The sequence below is a fragment of the Apteryx mantelli genome, chromosome 15, assembly GCF_036417845.1.
Source record: "Apteryx mantelli isolate bAptMan1 chromosome 15, bAptMan1.hap1, whole genome shotgun sequence".
Taxonomy (NCBI): domain Eukaryota; kingdom Metazoa; phylum Chordata; class Aves; order Apterygiformes; family Apterygidae; genus Apteryx; species Apteryx mantelli.
Window position 1 is genome coordinate 21662246 of NC_089992.1, and position 19976 is coordinate 21682221.

Sequence of the window (19976 nt, forward strand, 5' to 3'; positions counted from 1 at the left end):
TTAATTCTGATCTGTCTGGTATAATATACTGCTTGGTTTTGCATTATGTTCCCTTAACAATATCAATATAGTAGAAAAAAATCAACAAGTTTAAACTCATGGACTCGCTTCGGTAATGCTTCAACATGCAAATGTTGTATGAGGAGCTCTGTGCAACTAAGATCTTCAGGAGTGTTAAAGTTAGTAACACCACATGCAAACTAATTGTTACCTGCCTCTAGGGACTAAATAATCAATTTGAGAGGTTTTTTTGCTCTGAAAGTGCAATTAAGAAATATTGTCCTTCCCTCAACAATTTCTTTTGTGTATTCAGAACCATCACTGCTGAGTGAAATAGTAAGTTTTTGATGCCATTTGTTCCTTTTAGCTTTTGTAAGAAATTATGCCTTTAAGAAACTAGGCAAAGAGCCATGGAAGATTATGTTACCTGTAATTGTTCAAGTAAATCTGAACAGAGCAGAGTTCCGTGGGACTGCTTGACTCAAGAGCTTACCGAGCATACTGCACCAGGGAGAAAATGCACCGCAAAAACACGGCTTGATGGTGAGATGCACCATCAAAACCAAAATGCTCTGGAAATTTGGACTTTGACTGCCCAAGTTATTATTAAGGCTGAGGTTCTGCAGAATTTATTTATTGTTATTAGTATAGGGACAGCACATTCCCAAATCCAACTGCCAATTAAAAGTGGATTTTCTGCATCTGATTTTTGCTTTAAAAAAAACAAATCCCAAAGATAATACAGAGAAACTCTAGAAAGATCACACAAAGGATTTGAAAGTGGGAGTCTCTTTAGCAAGCCAATTGGGACAAATTACACAGTGCTGACCAGGTATAAATAAATCAAATGTACTTTCGTAAAGCTCCTTTAACAGGAATGTTTTTTGAATGGCACAATATATCCTGACATAACTTGGGATTTAAGTTCAAGGTACCATTCTATCAAGTCAGACCTCATTTGCCTGAATGACAGACACAGACACACTTCATCCAAGACGGAGGCAGACCATACTCAAGCTGAGCAGCTTATCCGGAGGTCTGGGGTAAATCCTAAACTAGCACAACTCACTTGCAGCTACCACCACCACGCTGTGCCGTTGAGATGTTATTCCATACTGTAGCTGTTCTCACATGTCAGGCTAACCTAAACAGCAAGAACTCGAACAATCTCTGCAGCAGGTTAGCAAGGGGCGAGTTTTCTCTGCCTTCTTTGTCTACCCTCCAAGACTGCCACAGCTCTAGCTAGCTTTACCTCCGCGGCCCAGCGCAAGGACTGCATATGCAACTGATGTTATAACGGTAAAACAACACAACGGATGGAACTGGAGTCCTCACTGCTAGTGATGATTCACTAAAGGAGAAGCATCCGATCCGAGTTTGCTGGCACAACAATTAAAAAAAGAATGTTTTAAACTGAGCGTATTTGATGAACTCAAAGGAATACAGTACCATTTCTTACAGAAACAACAGAAACTCTATATAAGAGCTAAATCTCTCCACTTTTATCATTATGAAATGGCAGTACTCATTTTCTGAATTTTAAACATTAGAAAAATTCTGATTCTTCTCTTACCATAATGATACCGAGTGCCTGATTAATGGCACTACTTATTGTGATAGTAATTTCCAGAAATTTTTAATTTCAAGGGACTCTGGAAATGGTCTTTAACTTCCATACGCTCCAGATTTTCTTTTTCAGTAACTGAAATTTCTGAGTACATCTCATATCCCAGGTCAGAGACAGTCAGATCTTTTGTTGTCTTCTAAAATCTCTCCTCTAAGTAAATCTTGTGAAAATACTAAGAATAAAACCGAAAAGAATCTACAGAGTCAGTATTATTAAATTAATAACCCAATTATTTCTATGGAGATCAAAAATATTTTGCAGAAATTTTCTCTTCGATAATAGAATACATAGAATACATGGAATACGTAGATGATTGTCATGTATAATTAAGTTAAAATCTTATCTCTCAAACTTAAAGACTAGGTGCTTTCTGTTGTAGGGTTCAATATATTTGGCCTTAATTCTGCAGAGTGCTTCATAAGATTAAAAACTGTACCAAGGGAATATGAACACTATTATGCAGCAGTCATATTATCATGAGATTTAAGGGGAAATTGTTAAACTCATCGTGTATAGTGACAAATGAACAGAAACCTCTTATTCTTCCCATTCTCCTGTTCTCTGTCACTATCTTGCAACTTCTGTAGTTTTGTAAACGTTTAATTTCTACCAGTAGGCCCTCTACAGTGAATATTAGAAGTAAAAAAAATAAACAGCTTTCTATAAACTTGCAAAAATACATGCAGTTTATCAGATGATGACTACATATGTATATTGTTAATTATGTTATTCACTACAACTATTTGTTTAAATTTCAGGATATTTAGTCACAGTCCTTTAAATACATACACCAAGTCAAAGTACCAAAACCTCAAAATCACATTCACAACTGCTCACCAAAAAAGGTTTGAATAAACAGTTTCTTACAGCTACACTGTCAGTAATTCAGATTGCATTCATACAGTGTCCACTGCTGTAGCTTCCAGACCCACCCTCTTGGGATTCAAGGTGAAGCTACCATCTCCTCCTCCCTCTCCTGGTATTTCTAACACAGCATCTTTTCCCACTGCACACCGTCTTGACTCTTACCTCATTCCTGGGTAACATTGTACTATACGGGCTCTGTGTGCGGAAATTAATTTTATTCTGTTTTACCTTATGGGAAATGTTCTCTGTCGAAGACACTGCATTCATATGTTATCAAAGAAATCAAGATTAACGTAATGCTTAATTTTAAATGAATCAGCAATGTTTAAGGTGCAGAGTTGAGGCTAGATGGTCAACCATAATATTGCAGTTCCTGCCTGCTTAACTTCTCAAGCTTTATTATAAGCTATTGCAGGATTTTTGTTCTTCCTTTCTTCTTCTCAAACTAAACTTTTCTGCAGATTGGCTAAGACAAAGAGCATAAGCCAATAATGAGGAATCTCTTGGTTATAGGGTCTTCCTAGTGCACACAATTCCTCTGTCACTTACATGCTTTTTTCCAAAAGTGATCCGTGCAGCTCCTCGTGGGAATGCTCTCGTAGCACTGCTTCCAGACTCAGTAGCTCTTAGGAAGGCTCACTTGTATTTTGCCCACACTGTGATCCAAAGCAGCGTAGCTCCTCAATCTACTCAACTGTTTCTCTACATCTCATTTACAAGCTCACCCACAGGGCTACTTTCAAGTGGCAGTAAGCATGTCACTACATATTTTTTTATAACAGAGTTTCCACCTTATAATTAAACTCTTCTCTCTGGTTACCTTACCCAAAGAAATATTTTGTAATATGCATTTATCTTCATGAGCAACCTGTGCAAATCCTTATTTGTACAAGTACTTCTTTGTCAAACAAATATTTCTGTTGCCTTAGGCTTTCCCAATGATTAAATATGAATCTTATTTAATTCACAAAAATGAGGCTAAACTGGAAAACATGCAGTTTTTTGTCAAGGCAGAACTTCTTAATTTTGTTTTCGTTTTTCATTGCTTGCTTCTTCTGAGTACTACTTGATGAATTTTACCTCTTAACTCATAAGGCTTGTTTGTTTGCTTATTTAAGTACTCAGTAATAAAGCAGGTGAAAAAAAAATCCTTCTTTCAATCAGTGTGTATCTTTGGCTTCCTCATTCTTTGTGACCAGTGTCATAAATAATTATTTCAGTTTTCTATCAATGGCAACGTTGTTTTTTTTCCTAAGCTTTTGTTACATGTTCTCCAGGACACCTTAGCAATATACATTCCACTAACGCTAATCCACATTAGAGTTGCTTTAGGTAGTACTATTTGGGTCTACACATGCACATTCCAAAGTACTTTTCATTAGGTGGTAAGTATTTTCAACAGCTCACCGTGGCATTTTAAAACAAGAATGAATCCTTAAGTAATCATTTGACAAATCTTTTGGCAGCAAAAAGCGAGGGGTTAAATTACCTATGGGGACCTCTGAAAACTTTAATGATCTTGACACTCTGCCCAGAAACTTTGGAAACTAAACATCATCATGTGGATCCCATTCCTGAGTAATTCTTCTTTCCCAATTCCCCATGCATCTTGCAAGTGCTGAATCTGGTATTTTAGAAGAGAAATCTGGGGAGAGGATGAAGAGGGAGGGTAAGAGAATAAATTTAGAATCACGAAGATGTCCTAGAATTCTAGACAGTGAAGTCACTCTGACTTAAATCAACATAAGAACATAGTACCAAAGCTTCGACAGCTCATCAGCTAAATAGAAACCTGTGACCAACACTCACAAAATAGAGAGCAAACATGACATCTCCAGACTGTGAGAAGCTGGGAATTGTTACATAAGACATTTTAATGATGCTTTCTCCTTCTCCACCATATAAGGAAAAAAAGATAATGAGACACACCATTAAAATCCTAATTTTGTATTACATGCAAAATTCTTCCTACCTTCCTACTTTCTTCTTCTTACCTCCTATTGGCAAGGTAAAGAGAGTCCCAAGAGGTCCTCACCTCTTAGTACTTCCTACTTTACAGGGGCATTTCTGTCTACTCTAACCAGTCTCCTTATTTACTAATTACTCCCCTTTTTAATTTAGGGCAATATTATAATATATTCCTTATTGGTTCTATTTAAAATTTCCCTGTTCATTGTTCTCAAAGAACAGGTTAGATTCAGTCTTTAATTAGTTTTCATGTCCTTATGAGATTTATAAAGGGGCCACACATCAGCTGAGATATGTGCCTACTCTCACAAAAAGGGTCAGCTGATCTGACAAGCAATTTGCTCTCAGAGAATATACTAAACCAGTTTCTCAAATTACTAATGTAACTTTTCCCCATACAAATATATATTTAAAAGTAACACAAAAGCTTAATAAAGAACAAAGTACAAAGTTAACAGCTGAGACCTATTTCAGTATATGCTATTGTTGGCATACTTCCAGTAAAGCCTATCTTTATTAGCAAAGAGTAAAACTCCAATCTTTTTTTTTTCTTTCCTTTTGTTATGATTAAATATCTTCAAGAATTAGGCCATTTTATTTGGTGAGCAAATGAGTTTTACAGATAGCTGAGAACTATGTGGGTGAATGGGAAGAAATGAACAATATATCCGCATTTTTAGGCAAAAAGGCTCTATTCAGCAGTTGGGAGTGTAGTACAACCCTTCACTGACCTTGGTACAGATTTTCTTGCTCTGTTCTGACCTACACAGCAAAAATCCAGCCCTGAAGCTGAAATATTCTAGTAATTGCCTCTATATGCCTATTTGCAGGCAATGCAATAAAGTTAGCTCATACAGAACTCATTATTTCCTCTCTTCCTCATTTTTGAGGTCAAACTGATTCAATTTCAACCTTATAAAAGATCTTTTTTCCTCTGTTCATTTTGCTAGAATCTTAATTTTCTTTGTTGTTCCACCTGAAATCCCGCTTCCAGCATACAAAGTAAATATATAAAATTTGCTACCTAACTTCAAACCACTCCAGGTGGACAACACTGCTTGACAGGACAATAAATATTCATCGACACTTTCAAAAATAATGACAAGGAAGTACTTATTCCAAAGACTTTGAATGCATCAACAGTATTTGAAGCTCAAGTCTTTGTCATATCCTTTCAATAGCAAACCAGAAACAAAGCATATGCTAAATACCTTTTTAAAACAAAATACAGGAAGCTTAAACTATAGCAGTACCTTAATGTCGTTGCAAACGACTGTCTTTTTTTAAATTCTCTTTCAGCAATTTTTTTATAATGAAAACTTTGAAACCTTTTTCTGCTTAAATATGTCTTAAGTAGAACAATGCATTGACTAAAATAAAGGCGTGATCACTAATTTATCGAAATCATAACTTTCATGAATCAATACACATATACGTCTATACTGATCAAAGTTATAAACTGCTTTTTTTTTTTTTGCAAATTAAACAAAAATGACAATTCTAGTTTTAGCTACTTTAAGACTCCAGAAGCAAAAAATCCATCCAAAAACTTTTGAAGATTTTTAAAACCTTTTTCTTTTCCACAAAATGTTAATCTACAGTTAGCTCCTAAGGACAGTGTGGGCTTATCCAGGATAATAAAGCCCAGAGTAGAAGAAACCATAATGATGAAAATGGACCCAACCAACCATTCACCTGAGAGGGTCAAGTAAAACTTCTAAGTGACACAACATGCAAGTCGTTACCTAAACAAATATGAAGTTAGATTTAACTTAACAGAAAAGTAAGTATCTACCTGCTGTGGTAATTCAGTCTGTGGGGACAGATAATTAGTACTCAACAATATTGACAAACTAAGAAGTTAAAGTGTTTCCCTGAGATTTGCTCTATTCTTAAAATACATCTTTCCAAAGACTCTAGAAAGAGAGGAGAGCTTTCTGTAATAGAAGAAACCATTCCAGTGATGGAGTAACAGGAGAAAGGAAGTTTTTTTTCCCTTCTATGTTGCCTAAGACAGAGAGAGCAGCCAGTAAGGTTTCTCTTACCCTTGGAAAGGTAACAAAACTCCTCTAAGATAAACTCTTCTAAAATTAAGTTGTTGGGTTTTTTTTTCTGAAATCATTCTAGAAAAGAGACTTGTGATCTAAAATAAATAAACCTGCGTTAAAAGTCTGAGGAAGGCATTTACCTTTCCTCCCCACCCTCTGTTGTAAAAGATGGGTCAGGTGCTTGTTTAAATTTTGTTGCCTTTGATGGGAAGAAGATGCTCAACCACTTGACTAAGGGATGGGCAAATCATCAACTAAGGCTTATTCCTTAAAATTCACCAGGGAAGAGAGATCCAATTCCATAGCTGCAACTAGGGTAATTTTGAAAGTCCACATTCAGAGTGGATTAGATGAGAGGTAATATGTGCAGAGCAACTGATACTGAACTTCAGAGTCTTAAATGTCGCTCTTACCACCAGATACACATGAATGGATGGTACAGAAGCGTGACTCTCTTTCTGGACTACCTGAACTTTGCTATATTTGGATGTTTGAGAGTGCTTGCAATCTCACTGCATGCTTGAAAAGCCATTAATCATTTAATTTACTGAAGTATAAGAGTCTAGTAGCTTACCAGTGTTTTCAGCTGGGGATTTTCAGCCAGAATTCCACGTATTTGCTAAGCTGTAAGCAGCTGAACCATGGGAGCTAAACATACCTCTGTTACCAAAACTGCTATACACAAACTTCTGCAGAGCCCATTTCTGGGACTATGAACCTCTGTGCTATAAAATGAACACCATGCAATTAGATATATGCAAGTAGGATGCAAACAACATAGTCCATATAGAATAATGCTATTAGAATTACAGCAATACTAGAAGTTAGAACAGAATGAATGAATTTAGACTCTTTGTTACAATTTTCTTTCATTCTAGCCTCAATAAAGTGCACTACTTACTCTGTATTAGATAATAAAGTTAGGATTAGACAGATAAGGTTTTTGTGGAACTGAATGGTAGTAGTAGAAGAGCTTAAGTTGTGAAAAATTGGTAAATTAGTTTGTTTTTATAAATACTTAAGCTACTTTACCTGGTTTCATAGCTTTCTGTAATGTTCATTGCATTTTCATCTTGTAATTTTTTCGTAAGGATCTCTCCACTGTTAGGCATGCTGACAAACCCTCTAAAGCTGGTCACAAATATGCTGAAGAACTGTGTGGGTCAGGCATAAATAAGCGACTTAGACAACTGAAGAAACCAACAATAACTGGTTATTTGTTCAAAAAAAAAAGACGTAATACAAGAGGAGGAGACTACTGCTACAAAAGCTATTTCTCTCTGATTTTAACATGCTTGAAATGTCGCAGTGCCCGTGAGCTGCTTACTGGTAAACTTTCCTTTTAATTCAGTTTTCTTTAATTATCCATGAGAAGAATTTTAATGAGTTTACAATGCTTTAAGATGCAAATCTTCCCTTTTGCCAAGATTTCTAGCAAATTAGTTCACAGAAGTTGAAGCTATTCTGCTTTTCTTAACTCTAGTTTCAAAAGAGAGCATTAAGCAAAGTTATTTTCTTAAAGAAAATGCAGATTAATTACATTAGGAAAAGCCTTCAAGTCAGTGATACCTATGCAACCCAGTACCGTAATGGCCAAGCACTCACTTCACTAGTGTCCCAACTACCAGCACTTCATTAACTTCTGCTCACCAAACCTGGCCTGTCATATATTGAGTTTCTACAGATGACTACACAAACTACTTCCCAGGATGTAAGAAAGCCTAGTTTGGCCACTTAGGCTACTTCTGTACTAGTAAATGAAACAGATCCAGGGAACAGCTCAAGCACTGGCTCAAGCCACCCACTGCGAGCACTTTCCCTGGGACAGTTTTGGTCTGTGCCAACTGGCATTTCCCTGCATCATGCCTGGGGATACAGGGGATAACCCAGGCCAGGGGCTGTTCCTGGGAGACGAAGTTAATCACTACCCTGTTTGAAGGAGGTAGAGAGGGATACAAGCTGTACCGTGCCACTTGGCCTCAGGGCCAGAAAACATGCTCTAGACTGTTTTACTTAGCACTATAAACACAGCCATAGTGAACAGATTAATGTAAGATTAGTAAACACCAGTTTAGTCTAATTTTCTATAAGGATTTGTATTTTATTTCAGAGTATATTGCACCATATGAAATTGCTTGATTCTATATAATACAATTTGAAATGAAAGAGATATGAATGAATGGGATACTGTAATAAAAAGTTCTGCACTGAATTTGCCTGTGAAGCTTTGGTACAATACTTCTAGGTACTCTTTGTGTTTTAAATAATAAATCCTAGCAAGTGAGGCCAACATATGCAGTGTTCAGTAAGGAACAATCTGCACCTTCAGATCATTTTACAAGTTGCAGTTTACATGATGCTATTAGCATGGTCACTTTCTTTCACGCCTATATCTATCAGCGTGCAACTTGCATGGGACTGCATTAGACTCAGACCGAACTTCTGCAGTGGGACAGGCTGCTCTTTCCAGTTATAGGTGAACATTTCTGGGCTGTGACAAGCTCACAAAGTTATGAGGGTAATTTTTAGAGACGAATAAAGCCCATGTACTGTTTATGTCCTTTGCTGTACAATTATGATTGGTACCTTTGAGGAATTAGTGACTGACGCTTTGTGTTAAAGACACTGTCACTGCAAATTTGCACTGTCACAAGATCCCAAACAGAAATATTACAGATGCCAAAACAAAGCTATGTTGTTACTATGGTCAGTAACCAACTGAACTGCAATGCAGAGATCAGCCTCAGCGTGGGCGGAGTGTAGGGCACCCCTTCATGTTCAGGACAGGACAGCTCGGCCTTAAATCACATTGCTGCTGCGGCAACACGAAACTACATAAAGCCGCGCTCCCTCACCTCTTCACCTGTAAGGCAAGCGTGTTCACACTTTGCTGTGAAACTTGCGCTTCTTTAAAACAGATGGTGAAGCATGCCGATTCTGGATGTTCCTAGCTGCTCATCCCGTTTAGTTCAAGCAGGTTGTTGATTCGCATTACAAAACAAAACTGTATCCAACAACTCAGTTACTGGCCCATATTTTTAAATCCTTTAATTGGTAACAAACATATTAGTGTAAAACAGTGTTTTCTGTTAGAAGTGTGACGTTAAACTGTCAGTCCTACTGTTATTCTGGACTTCCAGCAGCCAGCCAAAAAAAAAAGCAAAATGTCTACTACCTTTACAGTTTCTACTTCAAAGACTTTATGACACTCCTTCATAAAAATGGCACCACTTTCATCTTTTTTAGGTATTTCAAATCAGTCCTCTTAGAGCCTGGCAGTTTTTCAGCTTGCTACTAATACCAACTCTCTATCTGCTATGTTCCTGAATGACTATTATTTCCGTTTACTGTGATTACATACAACTTTTACACAAAATACTTTCATATTTTTTTAGTTTCTTATAAAATTAAATATGAAATTTTGGTCTCTAAAATGTTTAAACTAAAATAAAAATATAACCAGCTCAGCACTTATTCTTGAACTACAGTAAGTTTCAGAGTTCAAGCAAAATTCTAAGCAACAAAATCAACTAATGACAAACCCAAATATTTCTTTACATTATCATTTTGGCTGTGCCTCCATTAAGTCTTACTAAACAAATGAGTCTCAGAGCATATCTTAAAGATCAACAAATTTATGCTAACTTGGGCCAAGCAGCAAATAATGAGAGCAGATTCCAAAAGGAAAAGCCCCAGCCAAGCTATGCCTATTTAAACTCACACACACACTCTTTATGAAGGAATTCAGATAAAAAAGTGTAACTTTTACCCCAGCTGTGTCACCCTGTACTTACAGAACCGAAGAGAATCTCTATCCTTACCCAATCAACATATCTACACTAAAACAGAAAGACTACTTCATGTACATTTGTCAGGAGAAACACAGTTTATGCCACAAAACTCACTTTCCTAACCACAAGCATAACCAGCTGCATGTATTACTATTTCAAGTAAATTTTCAGTAGCAAACTCTCTTTAAAAATGCTTTCTCTCACTGGTCATGCCACAGCAATAGGAATTTCATTTTGCTTTTAAGAACAGTGAACTGTGCTTTCTAGGGAATTGTTTCACAACAATATACAGAAAAAAATCAGATCAATTCTAATCAATCAAATCAGAAAAACACCAGAAAAATTTGCACAAAGCTCCTTGGGTCTGAGTGCCAACAACAAAAGCATGCTAGTTTTTGAGCTTCTTTCCAAAAAACCCCAGAAGTGCTGCAAGAAACCATAGCAGCAATTCAGCAGATCGTACTCTTACCTCTTGGTCTCTGAGACGCTGCTTGCAGTAACAGCCTGGCAGTTTAGAAGCCATAATTTATGGTATATGGTCAGATAAAAGAAGAAAATACAGACAAGGAGATTTATTTAAGAGCATTTCATACAGCAGAGATACAGATAAACACATACTGGTTGCAGCACATAAAGATGCTGTATGTGCCACAGGCCAGGCGGGAGGCAGCGTTTGTTTTGCGCTAGCAGTGAGAACACCCATTCTAGAGGCGAACGCAGAGTCCTCTGGCGGTTAAATGAAACAGGCAGTAGGAGCTAAGTGTTCCCCACTCCCAGCCCAGTCCTGCCTACTTGCAAAGAACAGAACTTCTCTGCTTGTTTTTTCTGTTTACACCTACATGCAAATTCGGTACTTGGCAAGTAAAAAGCGAGGAGGTGATTCACAATATTACAAGGCAGCAGGAGGGGAAGAAGAGTAAAGATCAGCTGGTCATCTGAGAAACAGGTAAGCAACTGCTGATTAGGAACAACCACAGCCTTGAGGAGGCAAGGCGTGTAGCAAAAGAAACATAAATGGGGCATGTACACACCCCATCATTGGGTTAGTCAAGTAGATAAACGCAACCAGTGCTGTAATTGCTGAATAGTATGTCTGCGTGTTTAAGGAATGCATTACATGTATCACTAATTGTGAGAAGTTACATGTAGTTAAATCAGCTATTGAGGAATCTCCGTTCCATAAATACAGTACTGGTAAATAGGAAACATTGTGCTTTGGAGAGCTACAGTAGTATCCTATTCCCCTCAGGTATCAGCACGACGGTAGTTCTCAGACGAGAGGGATGCAGGAGGTGCAGGTGATGATGAAAAGGAGACTGGTGGACTGGTAACTCCCGTATTTACTCTAATCCAAAACACTATTACCTTACCACTTTTCCCACCAATTCTTTAAATAAATAAGGAGTTGGGTGTCCCAACTGGAACCCAAGACTGAGAAAATAAATACCTGATACTGAAGACAAAGCTGTAGGCAAATACAACCTGATAGCTCACTCTGATAAAATGAAAAGAAAGTAAACAAAGCAGGAGACCAATCCTCTCCAGCAAAGACACATACCAGTGAATTTTTTGGCAGAGTACTTACTAACAGCTGTTGCTAGTAAGAAACTACCCACAACTCTATGTTTATATTTGCCAATATGTATATATACTTATACGAGGGTTTCTACTCACAGAAATGATACGTTGGCTCTTTACAATTATTTTAAATTGACCTTTGCAATTCAGCTCCCAGTGAATTTCATTGTGCTTACAAACTCTCTTACCTGCTAAAACATTCAGCTGCAGTAAAGCTATTAACAGATTTATCATTTATTCTTAAACAGGAATATTATCTCCAGGACTGTAGCATTATAGCTTATTTATTTTAAAGGTGAAGACCATCACAAGAATAAAGTGGTATTTCCTCAAAAAAGTATACGCTTCTAAATCTACAAATTAACAAATTACATTCTGGCATTATTTTACAAAACAATTTCTACATTTACTTGTCAATATAATTTCATAATTGCAAAATACATAAATTTGTATTTTGCTGCTGATAGTTATGCTTGCAAAAAACTGTAATTACCAACACTGTTTTTTATGTGGTTTGAACTGTTCCTTTCAATGATATTTTGATTTTTCTGTGGATTTGCTCCCCTTTCTTTAATAAGTCTACAATCTTAATATAAGCAGGAGTACATAAAGACCAGATTGCATTAATTAGGGCTTCTGATAATATTTATTTGAAATACAGTAAAAAGTTACATTATCATGTCCCTAGATCTTTAAACCGTAAGACTTTCACATTCATAGTCCACACTGGAAATGAAAAGTCTTTTTAATGGTCATTTTAACTTTTTAGTTCTGCTGTAATTGACAGAACGCTGCAATCTTTGGGTTGCAAAAATCACAGGATGGTCTTTTTTCCACTGAAATAAAAAAGTTTGCAAGCATTTCTATTACTCTTTAACTTGAACAAAATCTGTTCTTACTTCATACATCTTTTGTGTATTGTATTTTTCAGCTGAGATATTCTGCATTGATTCTTTTTGTCTTTTTCCATTGAAATGAGCCTTTACTCGACTCCCGTACCAGTACCAGTTACATCCTTGTTTCATTTGTGCAGTAAATAATTGATGCAGGTCTCTGGTTGCCTGGAGAAAGATGAAAACTAACCCAGGTTTCTGAACTATTCCAGGCAGGATGGCTCAAGGAGAGGCCGAATAACGGAAGAATATAAAGCGGAGGTCACACCGCAGGCTCAGTTAATTTAAAAGCGCCCAAAACACCGAGGATCGCTGCACCGGGAACCCAGAACAACAGCTCAACAAGTTCCCTGCGAGGCGGCTCAGGAGACTCTCGCAAAGCCGCGTGTAAATTATTGAATTTACAGGAGAGGAGGACGGAAGTTTTGCCTAAAATCAGGCAGCCTTACATAAAATCAGGACATTAGTGACTAAAAGCCGCGATACCTGGCGGGGACGGGCAGCCCGGGGAGCGCCCCGCCGAGAGGCAGCGCTCGCCGCCGCCGCCGCTGAGGGGAGGCGGCGGCGGCGGCGGCGGGGGGGGGTGGGCAGCCGCCCCGGCTCCCACAGGGCCCCGGCTCCCGCAGGGCCCCGCCGCCCGCGGCCCAGGCCCGGCCCAGCCCGGAGCTCGGGGGGCGCCGGGGCGGAGCCTCGCACGTCAGCGCCGCCGCTCGCCGGAGCCGGCGCTTTCCTGAAGCGCCGCGGCCGCGCCGGGAGGCCCCGCCCCCTCCCGTCCCGTCCCTCCGCTTACCGGGCGGTGACGTCACGCGCGGGAATTCTAGACCGTTCCAGAGCGGTGACGTAGGGCGGCGTCATTCCAGAAGATTCGGCCGGAGCCGGTATAAAAGCGGTGGAAGAGGCGGGGCGAGGCCGAGTTGAGAGTGAGCAGCGCTGCGGGAGTGGGAGCGGGGCGGCCGCGCCGGTGAGGGGGCGGCGGGCCGCGGCCGGCCGGTGGGGCGGGGGAGGGGGGAGCCGGGCCTCGCGCCCCGCGGCGGCTGGTAACGCGGCGCCGTCCTCCCGCAGGCACCATGGTGAAGGAGACCGAGTACTACGACATCCTGCAGGTGAAGCCCGGCGCCTCCTCGGAGGAGATCAAGCGCGCCTACCGCAAGCTGGCGCTGAAGTACCACCCCGACAAGAACCCCAGCGAGGGCGAGCGGGTAGGCGGCGGCGCCGGGCCGGGCCGGGCCAGGCCGCGGGCGGCGGCGGCGGCGACGGGGGCAGCAGCGGCCCGGCGGCACCTGCCGGCGCTGCGCGGGCGCCGCGCCTCAAGATGGGCGGCCGCTGCCGGGGCGGGCGGGAGCTCGCGGCGGGCTGCGGGCGGGGGGCGGGGCGGGTCCGGTGCGCACCTGCGCCGTGTTCGCCGCGAAAGAGCCTGCTTTTATTTTATTTCACTTCTTTTTTAATTCTGCTTTCTGTCTGAAGAGTGGATGGGACGCTCTCATTGCAGCGTAGTGTAATTAATGAAGATTCCAGCTCCTTAAAGTCTGTAATAAACGCCCGAGCTTGGCAGTAGGCCTGGTGGCTCGGCTGCGGCAGGAGAGCGTGGTGGCCTGAGGAGAAGTGGATGCATTAGTTCCTCTTTTTGGAACACAGCTTCTACTGCTCTCTTCATTGCTTATAGTTGCTAATGGGTGTTCATTCTTAGTAGTGATGCTTGTTAAATAGGCAAAGATGAAATGATTACGTTACCAGTGTCCTGATGGCCCTCATGCTGTATCAGGTGCTGTGAAGGTCAATGCTGGAACCAGCTGCCTGCGCTGCTGTGCGTGTTGGGGTTGTGCTGAGTGGAGTTGTGCTCCTGAACGGGATGAAGTGTTTTAGGGAAATTGGTAATGCAGATATACAAGGTAGCAGTTTAGAGGAAACTATTGGACAGTATGTGGATGAACTGTTCACAGCAAAAAACATCTTATACATGATTAGAAGAGCCACTTGCCTCCACATGTTGCCCAAGAGGATAAAGGAGCACCGTAATTGGCAAGCTAGAGAAAACTAATCAAACTTGAATGATGGGCTCCTTTATCTAGTAACTTCTCTGAAAATAGCTTAATATAGGAACAGAAAGTCAGCATTTGTGTTTCTGGTACACTAATTTACAAAATTTAAGCTAGTTAAATAGTAGCATAGTGTAAAGTAACCTTTGCAGCTTTCATTTTTGGCTTATTTGCCAGTTTTCCCAGTCATAAGCAATTCACATTCAAAATGGAATTACTCATTTTAGTAATAGGAGGAAATTCTTGATAGCTATTAAAAAAAAATCCTGTAAATTTTTGGATAAAGCTGATATTTGTATAAATACTTCCATTTGCAATGAGTAGTCAACACTAGTATCTGGTCACTTAAGGTTAAATCTCCTTCTAGTTCTAGCTGGATTTAGCAGCTGAGCTGCCGTGAAGGATCCTGTGTAGCCCTAGAGTGACTAGTACTGCTGTGGCCAGTGAGCATCTGGGGAGCCCCAAGACTTCAGGGGTAGTATTGTATCCCTTCCTAAAGGGACTTGTTAGAGCTGCGTAATGGCTGCAACTAACACAATGATCCAAGAGCTATCTATAGTTTGCACATGCTTGTAAGTTAGACATGACTCTGAACTCGGTTCACTTGCAATGTGTGGGCAGGGGGGAGGGAGAAAAGGGGTGGTCCTCCTGGACAAAAGTATATTATTAGTCTGTTGCATACTTGTTTAGGGAGCTTCCCCTTGGAAAAACAAAAGGACAAATGCTACAAGAAAATCTTGTAGCAGCTCAATCTGAAGATGTAGTTGCATATAAGAGGGTTATTTTTTCCTCTTGGTCATAGTTGTTCAGAGCTTCTTTTTTCTTTTTAGTTTAAACTCATATCCCAGGCATATGAAGTTCTGTCGGACCCAAAGAAAAGGGACCTCTATGACCAGGGTGGGGAACAGGCTATTAAAGAAGGAGGCCTGAGTGGCGGCAGCTTCTCTTCACCCATGGACATCTTTGACATGTTCTTTGGTGGTGGAGGCCGAATGAATAGAGAGAGAAGAGGTACACAGTTCTAAACAAGTTCTAGAAACTCTAACCATGCACTTAAGCATAAAACACGTGTGCTAAGGTACTGCTGTTCTGCTAAGTGCACATAGTGTGGGTATTATTAGTTGCAACAATAGATCAAGTAAGCTATGATTCTAGCTGTTATAATAACAAGAGTCTAATAAAATAGATAACATAATATAGCCATAGCAATCTTTATGGTCAGCTCTTTTGTTTATTTTTTTTTGTTAAAATGGATATGGGTAATCTGGAGGGGAGGGGGAAGGGTCAAGAGACGGCTAGAGCAGTTGAACTAGACATGTTTTAAGTTTCTTTCTTTCCAGATCTGTGCCTGACTTGCTCATATGCTTTGGGCAACTTGCTTCAAAGGACACCATCAACTTAAGTTTAAGTAATGTTATATCTCATGAAAACATTTGGGAGAAATTACCATGTAAAAATGTGAAACCAAGTACAAAGTGCTGCCAAAAGCACAATGTGATTTCTTTTTCCATCCTCCATGTTTGCTAAAAGAGCAAGTGGTAAATTGCTGTAAAATCTTTTAAAGTCATGCTGCAAAGTGGTATGGAAATATATAGGTAGACATAATAGCAACTTCTAAACTGACTAGAACTGAAGCTGGTAGTGTCCTTACATCTTGCTATTTTAGTTAAGCTTATAAAATTAGGGCCAGAAGGAGGGCTCAGGTGGCTTTAATGATGCTTTGCTTAATTACAGCTAAACTTTATGTTCTGACATTAGTGGGTGCAGCTCTGTGGAAGCTGATGGAACTGCACTGCTTTTAAGGGGTTGAGCCCTGCTGAAAGTTTGGAATGAACTGTACATTTCTTCAGTGAGACTGTGCATGTATGAACAAGTGTAGAAACTTTTAAATAAACATTAGTCCTTGTAATAGCTGAACCAGAATTAATTTCTTTTTTTTCTTCAAGGCAAGAATGTTGTGCACCAGTTAGGTGTATCTCTTGAAGACTTATATAATGGTATTACAAGGAAACTGGCACTGCAAAAGAACGTAATTTGTTCAAAATGTGAAGGTAAAATAACAAGTAGTGGTCTCAAACACTCTTCACCCCCTAAATATATATATATATATATATATAATGTATGTAGTGGAGGGAGGAAACAATGTGGCTTTCTGAATGTCTGTCAGGGTATCTAGTTATCCTTTGGGCTGCTTTTTGCCAATACTTATCCAAGAATAAGGCTATTTCTTCTTAACATCATAGTGCAAAGCTATTCTAATAGCAGACTTGAACTCACTGGGAATGATAATTAAAGGTATCTTAATTAAGAGTATCTTAATTTGTAGGTTTAATAACAGCTGTTTTGTTAAAACCTTCTTTTTGAATTGCTGTGGGTAGAAGTCTTGCTTGTGTTATGCAACTTGCTTACAACTATTAAGTATCTCTAATGACTAGTCTTGTTGAGGTAAATCTTAATGAGATCTTGTATCTTAGCACTTTTTTAAATTTTTAGCGAGCACATTCTTTCCGAAATGTTAATGGAATGTCTGGCTTTTGAAGAAGTAAAGTCAGTATGCTGATAGTTCCTTGAAAACCAAGATGTGCTGGGTGAGCATGGGGCAAGCAAATAAAATACAGTGCATAAAATACAAACTAAACCTTTTTTTGCCAGTAGAGACTCTCTAAATTGTGGGGCATGTTTTGTGGTGGAAATTAAATTCCAATTACATTGGAAATGTACAACAATTTCTGTAAAAGCCACCTCAAAGGTTCTCTAGAAGCAAAGAACTGTAGCTTTCCAATAAGTTCTAGCCTGACTATTGTTGAATGAATGCTTTTGTTTTGCCCTGTTCCCCCCCCCCCGACTGAGATCAGATTTAACTTTTTTTGTTGTTATTGTTGAAGGTTATGGTGGAAAGAAAGGGGCTATAGAAAAGTGCCCTGTGTGTAAAGGAAGAGGAATGCAAGTTATAGTTCAGCAGATCGGACCTGGTATGGTACAGCAAATCCAAACTGTGTGTCCGGAATGCAAAGGCCAAGGTGAAAGGATAAATCCAAAAGACAGGTGTGACAACTGCAATGGCTGTAAGGTTGTAAGAGAGAAAAAGATTATAGAAGTTCATGTTGATAAAGGTAAGAACTGTATACTTGCTATGTGTCTATATTTGTAGTCTAATAGTTCTGTAGAAAATAAGATTTCTTTTTCTTCTTTCCAGGTATGAAAGATGGTCAGAAGATAGTATTTCATGGAGAAGGTGACCAGGAGCCTGATCTGGAGCCTGGTGATGTTATAATTGTGCTTGATCAGAAGGATCACAGTGTCTTTCAGAGGCGAGGGCATGATTTAATTACAAAAATGAGAATTCAACTTTCAGAGGCTTTATGCGGCTTCAAAAAGACCGTTGAGACTCTTGATAACAGAGTCCTTGTAGTAACGTCTAGACCAGGTAGGTCTTCTGAGTTCTGATGCTATGCAGACTGCTCCCCTGTTGTTTCATGTGCCTGGACACTTTTTTTTTAAACCAGTTAATGCAACAAATTCAAACTGCACTTAAAGTCAGTTAAACCAGTTGGCTCTTCGTCATTCCTGTCACTCCTTCTGAAACACTTCATGTGCAGAATTATAGCTTAAGCTGGCAAGCATGCAGCTAAAGCTATATGTAAGCTTTACATGCATAAAGCTTTATGCAGGTCTTAATAAGCCTACCTCAGTTGGTGGAGTGACAGGGGAAAAACTCAAGATGCCAGAAACCTAAGCAGTACTGGATCATCAGCCTGAAGGCTGTGCAAAGAGAAACTAGTTCTTTTACAGTAGAGGAAACATAAATCCTAAATGGGATGTTTTTGTGTAGCCTTAATGCTTTATAGCATGTTTCTAGAGGTTTTTTTTCCCAATCTGTGATGATTTCTCTTGGTTGCTTAGGAGTATCTTAGATGCTGTAGGAACACTCCTTTTGAAAATCTTTTTATGGTTATGAAACATCTGTCACTTAATCTTAAAGTTCTTATCTGTGTCTAGGTGAAGTGATAAAACATGGTGACTTGAAGTGCATCCACAATGAAGGGATGCCTATCTACAAATCTCCAATGGACAAAGGCAGTCTAATTATACAATTTTTGGTAAGTTGACTGTTTGCTCTTCTGTAGCAAGGGGAAACTCTTACCATAAAGAGTACCTATTCATTTTGAAAAAAAATCATTGTAGGTCCAGTTCCCAGAGCATTACTGGCTTCCAAGGGAGAAACTGTGTCTGTTGGAGGCTCTGCTTCCTCCACGAGAAGATGTAATGATTACAGATGAGATGGACCAGGTAGACCTGGAAGACTTTGATCCAAGTGAGCAAACCTACCGTAACAGTGGGGGAGAAGTGTATGAAGAAGATGAGGAGGGGCCAAGAACAGGAGTACAATGTCAAACATCTTAAAGCAAGGTGGAATGTATGTCATCTAAAGTGTAAATTTTCACAATGAAAACTGCATGGCTGCAATAGCCACTGCTTGTGGGTTTTGTGTTCAGCAAATTGAGTTGCTGCGCTGTCAGTATCACTTTTTTTGGTAACTAATTTATATTGTGTTCTTGTAGTCTTTATATATAAAGCAAATGTTACACAGCTGAGAACCAGCTGAGTTAGGTATACATCTTCCTTTGCTGTAAAGGTTCTCAATTTATTTCACCTATGCTATTTATATAAGACTTGCAATATTCATAAAGGCTGAGTGGAGTGTCTTATGTAAATATTTTCATACTGGAAAATTAATTTCATAGAATAAAAATAGCAGAAATGACTTCTAATAAACTGCATTCTTCACATTTTATCATGCTCTTTCTTATCCTCTCCAGAACCACATTTAGCTGGCATAAGTTGCCTAGTTCCTCTAAGTTTAGACCTCACCATTGTCTTCCCCATTCAATGTTAAAAGCCTGTCTTCATTATTTTGTTCTTCAAAGAAAGGAGTTTGTGATGTTCCATTATTTGCTTAATTGTAATCTTCCATTGTACTAGCATAGCATTCCTTCATTAGAACCTGAACAGCAGAGGGTACCTGTTTAGTAGTTCAGTTCCTTATAACTTAGGGTTAGACAGTATCCTTCTAACTTTGTATATAATATGCTACTCTATTACTCTTAAATTACATGCATAGTACTACCTCAGCTAAAATCTTAACCTTTCAGAAACTCAAGGCTCTG

At 39.4% G+C, this 19976-nt stretch overlaps 2 protein-coding genes across 9 annotated transcripts in view; one reads left to right on the forward strand and one right to left on the reverse strand.

The window, feature by feature from the left end:
* Window positions 1-13627, reverse strand: part of ACSBG1 (acyl-CoA synthetase bubblegum family member 1) — a 48066-nt gene extending 34439 nt beyond the window's left edge. For all 5 annotated transcript variants that reach the window (XM_067305540.1, XM_067305542.1, XM_067305543.1 and 2 more), the window contains exon 1: window positions 13563-13627. In XM_067305540.1, the coding sequence (XP_067161641.1) occupies window positions 13563-13627 (65 nt within the window). The remainder of the gene's footprint in view (window positions 1-13562) is intronic.
* DNAJA4 (DnaJ heat shock protein family (Hsp40) member A4) lies at window positions 13626-19601 on the forward strand. 4 transcript variants are annotated; one of them, XM_067305547.1, is made up of 8 exons: window positions 13626-13692; window positions 13835-13971; window positions 15639-15819; window positions 16755-16859; window positions 17694-17921; window positions 18005-18235; window positions 18808-18908; window positions 18994-19601. In XM_067305547.1, exons 2-8 carry the CDS (start codon window positions 13840-13842, stop codon window positions 19210-19212), a joined length of 1197 nt encoding a protein of 398 aa, XP_067161648.1. In that variant the 5' UTR covers window positions 13626-13692; window positions 13835-13839; the 3' UTR covers window positions 19213-19601. The 4 variants fall into 4 exon arrangements, with proteins under 4 accessions (XP_067161648.1, XP_067161647.1, XP_067161649.1 ...); XM_067305546.1 differs by having other exon boundaries at window positions 13690-13733; XM_067305548.1 differs by lacking the exons at window positions 13626-13692; window positions 13835-13971 and adding an exon at window positions 14541-14661.
* The last annotated feature ends 375 nt before the right edge of the window (window positions 19602-19976 follow it).